This window comes from Macrotis lagotis, chromosome 6 (genome assembly GCF_037893015.1).
Source record: "Macrotis lagotis isolate mMagLag1 chromosome 6, bilby.v1.9.chrom.fasta, whole genome shotgun sequence".
In the NCBI taxonomy this organism is placed as follows: Eukaryota; Metazoa; Chordata; class Mammalia; order Peramelemorphia; family Peramelidae; genus Macrotis; species Macrotis lagotis.
The window spans coordinates 226,232,292-226,249,303 of NC_133663.1; the positions used below are offsets into that span (position 1 = coordinate 226,232,292).

At 36.2% G+C, this 17,012-nt stretch overlaps 1 protein-coding gene across 3 annotated transcripts; it reads left to right on the forward strand.

The window, feature by feature from the left end:
* The first annotated feature begins 460 nt into the window (after window positions 1–460).
* PIGA (phosphatidylinositol glycan anchor biosynthesis class A) lies at window positions 461–16,160 on the forward strand. 3 transcript variants are annotated; one of them, XM_074192401.1, is made up of 6 exons: window positions 461–590; window positions 2,148–2,445; window positions 7,727–7,859; window positions 8,392–8,524; window positions 8,692–8,898; window positions 12,654–16,160. In XM_074192401.1, the coding sequence occupies exons 2-6, from the start codon at window positions 2,190–2,192 to the stop codon at window positions 12,918–12,920; spliced, it is 996 nt and encodes a 331-aa protein (XP_074048502.1). In that variant the 5' UTR covers window positions 461–590; window positions 2,148–2,189; the 3' UTR covers window positions 12,921–16,160. The 3 variants fall into 3 exon arrangements, with proteins under 3 accessions (XP_074048502.1, XP_074048500.1, XP_074048501.1); XM_074192399.1 differs by having other exon boundaries at window positions 462–590; window positions 2,148–2,928; window positions 12,654–16,157; XM_074192400.1 differs by lacking the exon at window positions 461–590 and adding an exon at window positions 1,080–1,650 and having other exon boundaries at window positions 2,148–2,928; window positions 12,654–16,157.
* The last annotated feature ends 852 nt before the right edge of the window (window positions 16,161–17,012 follow it).

The window sequence follows — 17,012 nt, forward strand, 5'->3', positions numbered from 1 at the left end:
AGGAAGGACTTAGAGCGCGGGGCACGCCGGGAACGGTAGTTTTCTGCAGGCCTAAACTAGCAGCTGCAGAGTCTGAACTACAATTCCCAGAGGACACACAGCGTACACGCACGGCCCTCTGGGATTGTAGTCTCGCTCTCGGCAGAAGAGTCCTAGAGTAATTGCTAGAAGAAGTCGGCGGCGGGCGCCGGACGCTCAAGGGATTTCCAAGCCACGGACAAGGCGGCTTGGGTTTAAGGAGGATGAATTCAACTCTCGTGACTGGGGTAGTTTCGAGAAAGTGGGAGTCGCCGGGGCGGAAGCGCGCCGTGACGTAACACCTTGCCCTTTCCCCTTCCCGGGGACGCGTGGTGCGCTCCGAGGGGGAGTGGAAGGGTCCGCCCACTCTAGCCCGAGAGGAGCGTGACCCAAAAGCCGCGTGCTGATTGGCTGGTGGCGGGGCGGCGCGCGGGCCGAGTTCCCCGCCTTCCAGAGGGGTGGGCGGAGCCATGGCCGCGGCGGTGGGCGGGCGGGCCGCGGCTCGGCGGTGGGACTCGCGGAGTAAGCGTGTGCCCGCCGGTGTCCTCTCCCTCCCAGCCCTTTGCCTTGAGGTACTTGGCAGTTTCCGCTCGGGTTTCGCCTTTGCCCCCGAAAAGGGGCTGGGGCGGGGGGAGGGAGGGAGGGAGGAAGGGCGGCCCTGAGAGAAGGAAGCGCGGCCGGAGGTGCGCCCGGAAGTGGGCGACGCGAGGGTCCCGGGCCCCCCCTCGGAGCCCGGCGGCGGCGCCCCCTTGGCGCTCTGTTGGGGCGCAGCCCGAGCTCGGGCGGACGATTTCCGGGCCGGCGGGGCGCCCGGCCCGTCACCCCCGCCGCGGGGCGCCGCTCCTCCTCCCCTTGCCCGCTCCGTGCCCAGCGGTGCGTCCGCGTTGGCGACAGTGTGAAGGCGCCGAAGGTCCGGCGGGCGCCCCGTGCCCCTCGCAGAGCGGTCCGGACCCCACCGCGGATGGGCCCTTTGCTGGTGGGGGGGTTGCCTGTTTTGGAGCGGGAAAGGGGAGGGAAGCGAGCCCACAGAACAGGGAATCACTCCCTGTGCCACTGGAGGCACGTTAGCGGAAGGGAGCGACACCCAGGGCATGGGGAATCCGCAGCCGCTCATGCCACTTCATCTGTGCCGGGAAAAAACGATGCTGCTAGATCTGGAAGGAAAGTACTTGTCATACTCGTGGTGCATCATGTAGACACGATAGACTGGCCTGAAACAGGAACTTTGAAAGGACTGTTGTATTTATGAACGGTGGAAACCAGGGGGATGAGGAAGAACGTCTTCTTAAACTTTCAAGCTCTTCCATATTACCAAGCAGTGTGCTCAGATGAATGGGCTAGAACATTTAGAAAGGAATTGTCTGAAAACAGGTGGAATTGTTGAAAGAAATAAGGAGCATGAGACATGAATTAACTGAAATTCAGTCTATGGTTGACTTTCCATATTGCAAACCTGGGTTCCCGGATCTCTCCCTCTAACCATCACATAATCTAGACTCCTATGTGGTTTAATTAGTACACCATCTATGTTAAAAATCATGCAGAGGCAAATTAATGTGCATGAAAGACAGCAGCTGTGTAAAAGTCCTAATAGAAAAGCATGGATGATGGTTAAAATCAAGGGGAAAATAGGTACACTAATTACTACTGCCATTTTCTTCTTTTCATTTTTACAGATGAGGAACTGAGTCAAAGGGAAGATTAGGTGACTTGCCTAGGGTCAAACAGCTAGACAATGTCAGAAGCCAGATTTAAGCTCAGACGGATGAGTTTTCCTGAGTCCAGGCCTGATACTCTACCCACTGCACCACTATCTGACTTGTCAACAATTGGATGTATTATAGTACATTATGGCAATTCATAACTTTTCATTTTTTTTTATTTTGGGGTTCTTTTTATGTCTAATAACATAATTCTGAGTTCAATGAACCATTAGTAATTATCTGCCACTTATTTAGTATATGTGTAAATATTTTGTGTATGTATGCATATACAAATAATTTTTTTCATTGCTAGGAAAAGGTGAGTAAATAATAAATATAGCATCATTTAGGGTATATTCATATATCTAGGAGTGGCGATTGAAGTGCGTTTTGCTGAGATTTTTTTTTTTTAATTTCTTTTACTAGGGAACAAATGGCATCTGTCTCAGTGGACTGCTGTGAAGACTAATGACTAAATCTCATCTTAATATGGCATATAGAAAAGTAAATGGGCATGGACAGTCTATCTTATCTAAGCCCTCGAATAGTGACTATGGAATCCATCAGCTTCATAGAACTGGAGCACATAACATCTGCATGGTGTCTGATTTTTTTTATCCAAATATGGGAGGAGTGGAAAGTCACATATACCAGCTGTCTCAATGCTTGATTGAAAGAGGACACAAAGTCATAATTGTCACCCATGCTTATGGAAATAGAAAAGGTATTCGATACCTTACCAATGGCCTCAAAGTATATTATTTGCCGCTAAAAGTCATGTATAATCAGTCGACAGCAACAACTCTCTTCCACAGTCTGCCTCTGCTCAGGTACATATTTGTTCGAGAGCGAGTCACCATAATCCATTCACATAGTTCTTTTTCTGCCATGGCCCATGATGCACTCTTCCATGCCAAGACAATGGGCCTACAGACAGTCTTCACAGACCATTCTCTTTTTGGATTTGCTGATGTCAGCTCGGTGCTTACAAACAAACTTCTAACTGTATCACTTTGTGATACAAATCATATCATTTGTGTCTCTTACACTAGCAAGGAAAACACTGTTCTGAGAGCAGCACTGAATCCTGAGATAGTATCCGTCATCCCCAATGCTGTAGATCCTACTGACTTCACTCCAGACCCATTTAGAAGGGATGATAGTATAATAACTATTGTTGTTATCAGCAGACTTGTTTACAGAAAAGGTAATGAATGAAATAGTAAATGAAAACTGCAATTCTCAGAGCAGTTTCTGTGGTAGACTGTTTAATATCAGTTTATTATTTTGTTTTTTAATTGTTTTCATATGTGCTTATATATTTTCAGATTTGGGTACATCCGTGATCTCATCAATTGAACATTTCTTTAAATTGGGACAGACCATAACCCTTCCATATCTTACTGTACTGTTAAGTTCTTGCCCATGTCTCTCCATAAATCCTCCATAGAGCTTGTAGTTGATTAAATAGAAATAATTTATTTGAAATTGAGGGTGAATGTTTATAAAAAAAGTTTTGAAAAGAATTTTTTCAAAAGACCATTTACATAGGTTAACTCTGATTTTAAAAATTATGCAAGTACTCTTTAGATAACATTTAAGATAACACTTGTTAATGCAGTGTGTATTTTGTGGGTTAAAGTATGAAAAATATGAGATCAACCCCTGCTTGTTAGTGAAAATTATTGGTCTTATTATTGTATGTTTATGTGTGTTGTAGAATTTATTGGATTCTGAGAGAGACCCATTCCTTGATATGAGTCATCAAAAAGATAATCTTTGAGGGGAAATACACCAGTGTTCTTTAGCCTCAGATTCTTTCTTGTCTTTAATCTGCCAATGATATGAAAAGAAAAACTTGTTTTTGCTCAGCATCAGGGAATGGTTCTACCCAAGGCCTAGTCATGAACCCTGGCCTATGAATGCTCCCAAGATGAAGTAGCATGGACCATTAGAGACAAATTGAGGTATATAGAAATAGGAATAACTATAAAGACCACCAAGAAAAAGGATGTATCTGTAAGTTCAGTGCAGGATTATCTGAAAACTCAAGTAATATTGAGGACTAGACGGTAAAGGCTTTTCTTCAACTAGATGTTTTTTAAGCTTTCAAATTTGAGATTGTAAGTATGAGATGAAGAGTAGAAATGAAGAGATACTATAAATTTATCAGTTGTATAATTTTTATAAAACTTTTCTCCTAATTATTTAGTATAACTCTGAAGAATCTAACCTTTTCTCAGTTGAAATAAAGCAAGAGGGGATGATTCTTCCCTAGTCCTAGATGAGAAGACAAGTTTTGGTGGCAGCAGTAATAATATACAAACAGCTAGGTTTGCTCTGTAGTTTTGAAGCTCTAACAGCAAGGTTAAAATGGATCAGGTAAGGTGACCAGGGAATCATCAGTGAGTGATGTTCTTTACTTCATAGTATCATCTCTTCATAAGTTTATGCTTTTTCATTCTCTTATTATATTGACATACCCTAAGTAGGGAGTGTGCTTTTAGTTCTTTTTTTCTTCCTCATAGAAAGCAATAGCTTTGTTCTGATTCGTTTATGCTCTTTTGGAACAATAGTATACTTATGTGAGAAGACTGGATAGAAGTTCAGAGAGCATCTGATCATAGAACAGAGAATGGCAAATTGGCCTATATGAGCCTTAGCTCGCCGGTCCTGATCATTAGGTATTAGGTAAAGTATCATTAGGTAAAATATTTTAATCAAATGTGAGTTAACTAGCCACAGAGTTGAAATTAGTCAACAGATATTTATTAAGTGCTTACTCTGGACTGAACTTGACCCAATGCTGAGAATGCAAAGAAAGGCAACGGACAGGTCCCTACTTTCAAGGAGCTCAGTCTAATAGGGAAGACAACATGCAAACAATGGTTTATAGTGAATAAATTGGAGATAATCAATAGAGGGATTAGAAATGATTTTGTAGTTAAAGTGCCCTCTATTTGGATGAACTGTCTCCTACCAGAAACAGTAGGTATCTGGATTGTTGAGAATTTGAAGAGAAGTTAGGTATAAGAAGACTGGGAAAGTAGAAGAGAGGCAGTTGATAAAATGATTTTGAATGCAAAACAGGACTTTATATTTGATCTTGGAAGCAATAGGAATCCATTCTAGACTAAATGGACATGTGACATGCTTAGACCTATGCTTTAGAAGCATCATCAGTTTAATAGTTGAGTGGAGGTGAAAGTCCATGATCTAGTTAAAATAGCCCAACTTTTATATAAGCAACCTGTATACATATATGTGTGTATACACACGTGCATATACATATGCACGTGTGTATATATACATATGCACATGTGTATACACACACATATCTCCAACAGAAATTTTCTGGAGAATTTTGTAAATGACTAAATGAATGAGTATAGATTTATTAAGTCCTACAAAGGTAGTAAAGTGCTATCAATAAGCTAAGACAGGCCCCATCTTCTAGGAGCTTACATTCTAATGAGCTAACAGGCATGGTGGTCTAAGAAAAACACTTTGGATGGTAAGTGGGACCAGTTGGTTTTTCTCTATTGACTGTTCAGAAAAAATAAATTATCTCAGCGAATGACAAGAGGGACAATACTGAAAAGCAGACTTTTTGTAGCCTATAATACTGGGTAGGTCAAGACCTTCACATCTCTTAAATCAGACCCTCATGATACTTCACCAGGTGTGAAGCCACAAATCTTGTCTACTTGTTCACAAATCATATCCTCCTATGTAGGGAAGCTACTTTATCTAGTTATGGATTTGTGATTTGAGGGGGGGAAATTAAAACATTAGTCATGAACTTTAAAATGAATTTGAGCCTGTAACTTTTTTCATGTCCCATTTTGTATGAGCATGACCATTGGAAATTTGATAAACTTAAAGGAAAATGCAATTTTTTAAAAGTGTATTTGGTTCTTAGAATGCTGAACACATTTTTATGAATAGGAAAAAATGCACTGTAATTTATAGACTGTTCCAATCCTTTCCCTAATTCAGTTCATAAACCATGTAACTCTTCCTACTGTATAGTTCTCATACATATCTCTAGAGAAACCTGACTTGATGGAGACTTTCATTTGGGTCTTTTAATATTTCATAAATACCAGTGTCACTTTTAGGCTCTTCCTTTTTAGTTCTTCATTCCTGATACATGATTGACTGATTTGCTTTCCCATCCATGCCTATTTTTATATCGTGAATGGCATTTTTCAGACAAACCAATATTGATACATGTTTCATCCTATTTAAACCTACTACATGCCTTTTCTCTTGACTTTTGGGTTACCTGCTAACTTTGGATTGTTCAGAAAGTTATTTCTAGTAAAATATTCAAATAGAAGTCTTTATCAAATCAGTAAATAATCTTCCAAGTGCCTGCTATGTTTCATGCACTGTGCTGAGGACAAGAGTAATAGACAAAAAGGAACCAAGTTTGGTCTTTAAAGAACTTGTAACTGTTACGTATTGTGATTGGCTATGAATTTTTGCTTTAAGATAAATTCTCATAACATATTGAAAGTAGAAATTTTAAAAAAGAAATAGATTATCAAAAATGATAGAAGGGGTTTTTTTTAAATAAGGCAATGGAGTTAAGTGACTTGCCCAAGGTCACATAGATGGTAAGCTTTAGCCATCGAGATCATATTTGAACTCAGGTCTTCCAGGCTTCCAGACACTAGGACTGGTGCTCTATCAGCTATACCCCGTAGTTGCCCTTAAAATGAGAAGTAAGGTTACATTACCACAACCAATGTTATACTTAAATGAACAAATTCTGCTAATAGGTTTAAAACAAATGGAATTAATATTATATGCTCTAAACCCAAGGGAAGAACAAACACTCAGAAGGAGAACCAGGACTGAATTGGGCTGGTCAACAATTTCCTGAAGAACATTATAGTGATCCTGACTTTAGAGTGAGACTTGGTTATAATGTTTTAATCTTACTATCAAATGAACTTGATCTGGGCTACTTTACAAGATTTGCATGTATAACTTTATGTTCCAAACTATCATATGGCTAATCTTAAATAGTAACAACCAGAAGTGTTTTTTGTTGTTTTGCTTCTTCTCATGACATTAATTTGATGAAGTAGAACCTTACTTGAGGAAAAATTTTATAAAGGGAATAGTATATTCATATGGAGCAGGAGAGAGGAATATGAACTTGCAAAAACAAATAAAAAATAGGATGGAGATTCCTATCTCATGATTTCATTGGTGCAGAACTCTAAAGAAGAAATTCCTTCTACCTATGCAAAAGATTGGCACATTCTCTGCAACTTAGTATCTTTGACAGTTGCCTGGAGCAGTAGTACAAACTTCAAGAGAAACATGGGCCACTAAAGTATGTGTGAGACTCCTACTGGACCGAATGTTGACTTGGATAACTATACATTAAAATTATTTTTATTTTATTTTTTTTATTTTGTTAAATTTATCCCAATTACATTTTAATCTGATTTATTCCACAGTGTGTTTGATACCTCTTGCCTAGAGTACTAAGAACAAAAGTGACTTGTCCAAATATATATCAGAGGGGGAACTGGAATTAAGATCTTTCTGAGTATGTAGCTTTTAATCCACTTCGCCATGCTTATTAACAATAACTTAACATATTAAAGGATCTTGGTAAAGAGTTTTCAAAATTAAAAGACTTGGGGCAACTAGATGGTACAGTGGATAGAGCATGGAGCCTTAGGAAGACCTGAGTTCAAATTCAGCCTCAGACACTTAACTAGCTGTGTGACCTTGGGCAAGTCACTCAACCCCATTGCCTTGCCAAAAAAAACCCAAAATAAAGCAAAATTAAAAGATTTGTGAACCATTAGTAACTTGTGAGCACTATTGCCCTTCTAGAAGTTGGACTAGAAGTATATTTTTTTTTTCCTTAAGAGGATAAGACCTTGTATATTGAGTCAAATATTCCTTTTTGAATAGTATGCAAAAAAAGGATTTTTCTCTTTTAAAATAACCTTTTTTTTTAAATCTCATGCTCTTAGGGATTGATTTGCTTAGTGGGATAATACCTGAACTCTGTCAGAAATATCCAGATTTAAATTTCATAGTTGGAGGAGAGGGGCCAAAGAGAATCATTTTGGAAGAAGTGCGAGAAAGATACCAACTACATGACAGGTACTGAGTTGTTCTATATTCTTCCATGTAAGGAGTATTAGAGTCTTAAGTAGAGCAGTTTTGCTAGAGAGCAGTATATTAGTTTTCCCAGTGGTAGTTTCAGGACATCCTTGGAATTGCATTGATTTTAAATTAAATTCATCTATAAGGAGAAAAAAGTGTTTAAAGGACTGCCACTTGCATGGGTGGTAGAATAAATATAATTTATAGATTTGGGAGTAGTTGAAATACAGTAATTGGTTAGAAAAGTTTGCATTGACATTTTAGAATTCCATTGTCAAACTAACCTTAAAAGTTTAATTAGGAAAAAAAAGGTTAAGGAAATTAGCAGTTAAAAAATTTGTATTTTCCTTTTTGCTTCCCAAGGGTAGAAAATGTATTGTTAGGATAAGTTTTGCTTCAGTATTTCTTTAGTTATTTTTCAATAGTTAAAAAATAAAAATGAGGGAGAACTTGTAGAAAGCTTGAAAAACTATAAATTATACTCATTATTGCATATTGTTACCTTTTCTACATTTTTTTTTAAATTTAGGGTGCGTCTTCTGGGAGCCTTGGAACACCAGGATGTTAGAGATGTCTTAGTTCAGGGACATATCTTTCTAAATACTTCTCTTACTGAGGCCTTCTGCATGGCAATTGTGGAGGCAGCAAGTTGTGGTTTACAGGTAAAAAAAGAAAGTTTGGACAATTGATTTTATTTGTTTATTTTGGTTTTTGTATGTGGTTAAGAATTTGCTGTGTTGTTCAGTACTTGGTTTTCTAACAATGTATCTATTTCTAGGAGATATGTATTAATTATAGTAACATAGTGATGCTTTCTTGCCTTTCAAAGGTTGTGAGTACCAGGGTTGGTGGAATTCCAGAGGTACTGCCAGATAATCTTATCATTTTATGTGAACCATCAGTAAAATCTTTATGTAATGGCTTAGAAAAAGCTATTTCTCAACTGAAGTCAGGAACATTGCCAGATCCAGAAAAAATTCATAACAGAGTAAAGACATTCTATACCTGGAGGAATGTTGCAGAGAGAACCGAAAAGGTATGTACATTTCCTAAAATGACTAAGAATTGTCTGAGAAATAAGCAAATGACTAAACTTGAATTGTAATGGGTCTTCACTTGCTCTAAATTACCATAAAAATTATAAATCTCTAGCTGATTATATGATCTCTGGTAATAATGTTTCCATGTTTCATAAATCCATACGAAATAAAGACTTTTTTAGGTTATTGAGCTGTTGAGGAAAAACTTGAATTTTGATCATAGAATTTTAAACTTGAAAGGGATTGTCTGACAATAAAATGCTATATTGTAGATGTAAGTTAAAGTTTTTTCTATACTCTCTTGTGAGGTAACTAATACAAATATAATTGTTCTCATTTTACAAATAAAGCTGACTAGTTAGTGACTTACCCATAGCCATAGAGCTTAGGTATGTTAGAGTAAGTATTTGTCCGCATTTTTCTAGAAGGTAAGTCTTGTACTGCCATTGATGCATTGAGGACACAGACTGACTTTTCTATCACTTCTATTACAAAATACTGACTTTTCTATTACTTCTGTTACAGAATATGAAGGGCATATTTTAAAATCTGATTCATATAGGCAACATACTATGCTTATATCTATCAACATATTCATGATATAACTTCATCTAAGTTATAATTTGCTTTTTTCCATCTAGAAAACATCTTGTATTTGGATAATTTAAGTCAAAAACTGAACATTTTTAAGCAAACTAACTAAAGGATAATCATAATGTGCATAACCTTTGACCCAGTGATAATCACTATTAGATCTATATCTCAAAGAACCAAAGAAAAAGCAAAAGAACTCACTATGTACAAAAATATTTATAGCAGCTCTTTTAGTGATGGAAAGGAATTGAAAATTGAGGGGATGCCTATTAATTGGACAATGGCCTATTAAATGGGGAATTGTAGTGTGTTATTGTAATGGTGTACTATTGTGCTATAGGAACTAATGAGCAAATGATTTCAAAAAAATCTGGGAAATCATATGTGAACTGATATAAAGTGAACCAAGCAGAAGCCAGAGAGCATTGTACACAGTTACAGCACAGTACTATTTTTAATTGTAATGTTATAATTATTCTGAGCAACCCAGTGATCTAAGACAGTTCCAAAGGACTGCTGCCCCCTTCCAGAAAAAGAACTGGAGTCTGAATGAAGATGGAATCATACTTTTTTAAAAAACTTTATTTTTGGAGCAGCTAGGTGGTGCAGTGGATAAAGCACTGGCCCTGGAGTCAGGAATACCTGAGTTCAAATCCAGCCTCAGACACTTAATAATTACCTAGCTGTGTGGCCTTGGGCAAGCCACTTAACCCCATTGTCTCGCCAAAAAAAAAAAAAAAGAACAAAAAACTTTATTTTTTCTGTATTTCTTTCTTTAAGTTGATCTTTGTTTTTTGTTACTTGGCTAATGTGGAAATATTGTTTGCTTGACTTCACATGTATAATCTCTCAAATTGCTTTCCTTCTCAAGGAGGGGAGAGGGGAAAGATCTAGAGGGAAAGTTTAAAATTCAAAACTTTATTATATGAATGTTAAAAAAAATTACATTACATTTTCACGTAATTGAGAAAAAAAGGATTAAAAAGTTAAAAAGTGAAATTGACAGACCTTGGCAACTAAGTGAATATGAGAGTGAGAGATAGTGAAGAAAACAGGATGGTTCTTAGGTTCAAGCCTGAGGGAAGGGGGGGGCATAGTGTTTCCCTCTCTAGCAATAGAGAAGAGGGGAGGTAGACAGTAGGTTTAGGGGAGGAAAGATAATGAATTTTGAAAGCACGGAGTTTAAAATTTTACTGAACATCTGGCTAAAAATGTCTGGAAGACTGTTGGAGATGTGTGAGCTTGGAAGTCAACTGAAAGATGGAGGCAAGATAGATAGATCTAAGAATCAACAAAGTGATAATAATTAAATCCATAGGAGATGAAATCACCAAGAGAAGTATAGCAGGAGAAGAGAGGGAAGACCCAGGGCTTAACCCTGAGAAACCACCTAATTGGGCATGCTCTGGAGGAGGATCTACCAAAGGAAGAAGAGCCATCGGAGAGTAAGAGGAAAATCAGGAAAGTGGTGTCCTGAAAAACCTACAGAGAAGAGAGTTTCAAGGAAGAGATAGATTATTTTGGCAGCAAGGTAGAATATTGATTAGAGAATGGAGAGTTGAAGTAGGGAGACAGAGTCTTAGAATAATTCAGCAAATTTTTAAGAATTTATTTGGTGCAAATCACTTGCTGGGGATTAAAAACAATAAAGGAAGTAGCCAGGTGGTGCAGTGGATTGAGCACTAGCCTTCAGGGAGACCCAAAATCAATCCTCAGATATTTATTATCTAACTGTGTGACCTTAGGCAAGTCACTTAACCCTATTGCCTTGCATAACAACAAAGGAACAAGTCTCTGCTTTCCTGGAGTTTCCAGTCTCTGGGGTTCAAGGGAGTAACTTATATAAGTAAACCTAAAGTACTTATAAAGTGCTTTTAAGTGAAAAAAAGAATGTTAAGAATCTGGGGTATTAGGAAAGGCTTCTTAGAGTAGAGTAGTATGTAACTTCCTTAGTACCAGCTGTTCCTTGAAAGAAACTAGGAAGTGTTATGTGGTAGAGGTTAGACCAGAGAGCCTTCCACATGTGAAGAACTATCAGGGCAAAGTTCTGTGGCTGAAGATGGAGTACAACTTATGGGGAATAGTTGGCAGGATATTTTAACTGAATGGAAAGTTTATGAAGAAAATAAAATAATAGGCCTGGAAATGTAGGTGAGAAGCAGATTGTGGACAATTTTAAATGCTTGCCTGAACATTTTGTATTTTATCCTAGAGATAAAAATCAAACTCTGGATTTTTGAGGAGGGATAAGGTGTGAATGGTCACATCTCTATTTTCGAAGTATGAGTTTGGCAACAGAGTAGAAAATACATTGGAGAGAGACCTATTATGAGCCTATTGCAGTGGTCTACAAGCAGAGATGAGGGTCTGAACCAGAGTCAACAGAAATAGGATCATTTTGGGGAAATATAGCAAGCTCATCTGAAGGATAAAGCATATCTGTGCTCTCTGGCACTCATGTTAAAAACTACTTTGTGTTATTTACATTTTCTTTATAAAAATTTTAATTACTTGATCATTAAAAATCAATACTTTTTCCTAGTCACAAAGAGGAAGCTGCTTCTGCTAGAAAATATTACTGTAGGATATTTCTTGCAATTGCATAAAGCTCAAAACATTGTATATTCAGTGACTTTTTTCTCCCTAAAAATAAATGCTCAAGTTTTTTGTCTAGTTAGAGCTTGCTCATATTTGCTGTGCTATTTCTGTAGTAGGGTTGAGAAATGTTTCTTAATGCTTTTTCACCAACTTGGTATTCAGAAATGCTCTAAACAGCTGACTGCAGTCAGCTTCTAGTGATGTTTAGTTGATCTGCCACTTCCTAATGCTCTCTTGTAATTGTCTATATTCTGTCACTTATTTTTTTTTCTATTTTCTGCATGATGTAAGTCTGTTGTAACATCAAGGATGACACTGGAAAGTGGTGACTTAGTGAAGGCACTGTAGTAGAAACCTGGTCCTGTTGAAGATGCTACACCCTTCTGTGATCTTGGGTGCTGGTGGTTAGCACCTCTGTTCTTCTCTAGTTGTAGTGATGGGTCCCATCAATGCAAATAATATTATATGTGTATCTTTATGAACAAGAGATCATAGGAAGCTAAGTGGCAACTAACTCAGAGGCTTCTGGACCATGATTTGTTCTTTTTACTCTTTCTAGGTATATGACAGAGTATCTAGGGAAGCCGTGTTACCAGTGGATAAGCGACTGAACAGGTTGATCTCCCACTGTGGCCCAGTGACTGGCTGCACCTTTGCTTTGTTGGCTGTGTTGAACTTCCTCTTTCTCGTTTTCCTGAGGTGGCTGACTCCTGATTCTATCATTGATATTGCAGTTGATGCTACAGGACCAAAGGGGGCCTGGACCCAGCAGTATTTTTTTAGTAAAAAAGGGGAAGAAAATAAAGAGATTTCAGAATCAAGATAGAAAGAAGCCTGCTTTTCAATATTTAAAATATTTCAATAATTCTTCCAAAATAGTTTGAAATAACTTCACTTTTTTTAATATTAGTTTAGAAATTTATACTACCTCCAGTTCATACTATGTTTGATTTTGAGTCAAGAACCTGATCTTATGCAATTTCCTGGGATGAAAAACTCTTTGTACTTGTTTAATATTCAGAAGGGAAAATTTTGAGCTACTCAGGTGTAAAACTTTCAAGACTACTGAATTCACTATAACAGTGGTGTTTTAAGATTATACTTTGGAGGCTGGTGGCACTGATGGGCCAAATTCAATGTTATCTGGAGTTTTCTTTGCCAATGTTTAATATTGTTCTTTTTTAATAATGAATTTGAAATTCGTACAGCATAGAATTTTCTTCATGTATTTTAAGTATAGTACTTGTCGCATATGTACTGGGTATGTTCAGTAAGTGTTAACTTTTCAACCATTGAGTAAGATGGGCACTTTAGCCATTAAAGCAATATTTGTTGGGTGCCTGTTGTGTGCTTAGCACTGTGCCAGATGCTTCCTATAAAACACTGGGACCACTTACTAACATAGTAGCAATTTATTAATGGTACTGAAAAATAGCATACCTCCAAATGTTTTTACATGTCCCAAAATAATCATCTTAATCTTAGTAAATTGCTGGCAAGGGTTGGTAGAATAATACCTTTGTTCTGTTGGAGACACTCATCAAGGTAGTGCCTATGTTCTTTTTGTTTTAGTCTTTTTATAAATTTTATTTAGATTTGGCCATGAGTTTCAAATGAAATTTGAAAAGCTCATATGGATTTTTGTCCTTTTGGAAATGCTAACTTAAAAATAAAGAATAAGATATATTTTGCTTTAAAATATTTACTAAATATTTAAAATTTTATTTAATATTTAGTGTTAAATATTAAATAAATACTATTATGGACCGATATCACTGTTTAGCACGGGGCAGAGGCACACTCCACTAGCTTTCACAAATACTTAGGCCTTTTTCTGCAGATAACTCAATTTTAATCTGTCCTCAGCAGAATTTAGTGGTTGTTCCAAGATGGTGATAATTATGACCATCTGCAGTGCTGCACATTTAATTGTAGTTAGTTATGTAGGCTTCTCTTCCGTTGTGATCTTGTTTACATTTGAATAAATACTTTGAATGGTAGTAGTTCAATAGTTTTTTCCTCTGAAATTTTTGATTCTCAACAAATACAAACTGAAAGTTATTAGGAGATGGTCACTGTGTTAATGGATGTGGCCCATTATAATAATTTTTGCCTCAGAGCCATGGGTTTCCTAACCCCAAACTGTCCTTATAATCTATATCTTTAATTTAGTGAACATTCCTTTGAAAACTTGAGAAATTTTTCTCATAAAGCACTGTTTGACATTAAAGAGATGATGACTTGTACAGACTCAGATTCAGCATTCTGGCTATGTATCAGATATTTTCAGAACATTTTTAATGACAAAACTCAAAAGTTCATATAGTTTTTATATGTGTCCTATCCTGTGAATATATTAACTTCTATTCCATTGTGGTATAAAAAGAACATGACATTTTGTTTTTCCTGAAAAGGGTTTGATGAAAAGAACATGATAAAAATTTTAAAATTAGTGGGTTTTTCTTGTTGAAGAAAAGTATTGATTATTGCTATTAAGAAATTAATTAAAAATCTTGACATTGACATTTCCTTTAATTAGACTGGGTGGCATGAATATGAAATGTGAGTAACAGTAAATTCGGGAGAAAATGTTGAATTTTTATTCTATTGATGCCATTAGTCAGTTTTTTAAAAAAGATATTGATATCTTTCCTTAATATTTAGCATTCTTTTTGAATCATTTTAAAATTGTCAAACATTCATGCCTTAAATTAATGTGGAAAAACTTCAGTACACAATTCTTTAACATGCTAAAAATTGGAAATTAATTTATTTTTTCTTGGATTTCTTCTTTTAAAGAATCATGAAAAATTAAATTTGCTTTTTCTTGGTGGATTCACATTTCTTAAATTTCCTAAAAATACTTATCTTAACTGTACTATGATCGCACTGGTCAGTATCTGGCATTATAAAAAATTAACTTGCTTTAGTAAAGAATTTAGAGGAAATCCTATGCTGATTTGCATATTGGAGAAGTTAATCTAAAATTTGCTCAGTGAAAAAATATACTCCATTTTAAAAGTCTAATAACTAAAAATAATAATTCCATGTTTTGCCAAAAAAAGTAAGATAGTTCCAAGATGAGAAATCTCTATTTTAGCACTGTCAGATGATCATTGGGTGATTGGTTAGGAAAGTCCCTTAAATTTGTTATGCAAAGTATTTTTTCTTCTAATAATGTGGAGTGACAGTACTTACTTGTGCCCGCATTCCCTGTCACAAAGAAGTGCTAATTTTCCTTTATAATGGAAATTTATTCCACAGGATGGAAGGTATTTTCTCTCATGCTTTTGAATGACATTATTGCTGTATCATGTGAGAGATTTTTAAGAGGGATTGCTATTTAGGCTTACTTAACATACGTTGAACTTTTTTATATTTTTTTTTCTAAAAAAAGATACTATAGATGAGACTTGAGTGAGAACCTGACTTGTTACAAATGAATTAGATTTAGATTTGTAAAATTTTTCTAAATACAGAAGGATACTTTGGAGCAAAGATTAAAATTTTAAAAATATCAGAGCCAGTTTAGTCATTAAAACACTATACTGTACACATGTATGTGCTCTTATTTTCCACCAAAATATTTGTTTGCCATTGTACAGATCTGTCCTTACTTTTATGAAGTATTTTTAAAAACCTTCACAGTATTCATTTATTTCTTTATCCGTTCTCAAGAAAAATTAAATGGATTAATATTAGACTATATTGTGACTGGGTTTTTCCAGATGAAATTATGAAAATTAAAGTTTTTATAAAGAATTTGTGTTGGTGTTTATTTTTTTCTTCAGACTTGTGTGTTTTTAAGCACTTTTTTAGTATTCATTCAGTTCATACTCTATTGCCTATTTTCATTATGGTTGTAGAATATTTTTCTACAAAGATTGGGTGCTTTTAAACCTACCTTATTTTAACATTTTCTTCAAATACAGTCTTTCTGTTATGAAAAAGAAGATCCTTAAAAGTATGATTATAGGGAGCCAGGGACTTAAAAAAAAGATTAAGACTTTGAACTTTTTGTGCATCACTTTCCTGGTATATGAAATATAGAAAGTTTAGACCATATTTTAATGCATGTCAGGACCAAAATTAAAAAGTAACATCATTCATTTTTAATATGAAAGGTTTTGATTTTTGGTTTTTCCTCCCATAAATTGCATTGTCATCTGTATGACAATATTTTTAAAAGATTTGAAGAAAGTTAAATTATGGATGAAAAGGTAAATTATATCATTGTTCATATAGTCATATGTTTTTCATAAATTTAGTTTACATTTGTAATTGGTATGGTTGGATTCCACTTATATGGTCTGGGTTTCATCAACAAAACAGGATTTATGGAAAATTGTGCAGAAAGTAACTTTTGAGTTAAAGACATGGTGAATTACTATTATGTTGCACTGCCTGGACCAAAGATGCTATATTAATTCATAGTATTTATAGTTATTTACAGGTTTCAGCCTTTCTACCACAAATCTAATCAGGTTTGATTCCATGTTTAGAATATATCTAATAGTACTGCCCAAAGAGTTCCTCAACAACTCAGTAGCAAATACTTGAGCAAAAAATCATCTTTATTCCGTGAAATATATTTAGCCAATTTACTAGTGTTGTCTACTCTTTAAAATTGAGTGAAAATAGAAATTCAGCAGTGCTAAGAAGAACCCAGTGGCTGGAAGCCCAAAGGTAGGGAAAGCCATTCTAAGCAACAACCCAATGCAAAGGTGTACAGATTCAGAATTTGAGTAGGCAATATGGTGTGAAAAACACTGAATTTGGAATCGGAGAACCATGATCCAAATGCTGCTTAGCCACTTACTTGTTCCCTGGGGGACTTTGGGCCCGTTATTTTAAGTTTTCTTATGAAAATGAAATTTTAGACTAGATAGCCTGAGATCTTTTGGCTTGATCCCGTGAT

Bases quoted from the DNA above. Each gene is read 5' to 3' on its own strand.
- PIGA (XM_074192399.1), top strand. From the start codon at position 2,190: ATGACTAAATCTCATCTTAATATGGCATATAGAAAAGTAAATGGGCAT. The intron at 2,929-7,726 runs GTAATGAATGAA...TCATGCTCTTAG, and splicing joins CAGACTTGTTTACAGAAAAG to GGATTGATTTGCTTAGTGGG. The intron at 7,860-8,391 runs GTACTGAGTTGT...TTTTAAATTTAG, and splicing joins AGATACCAACTACATGACAG to GGTGCGTCTTCTGGGAGCCT.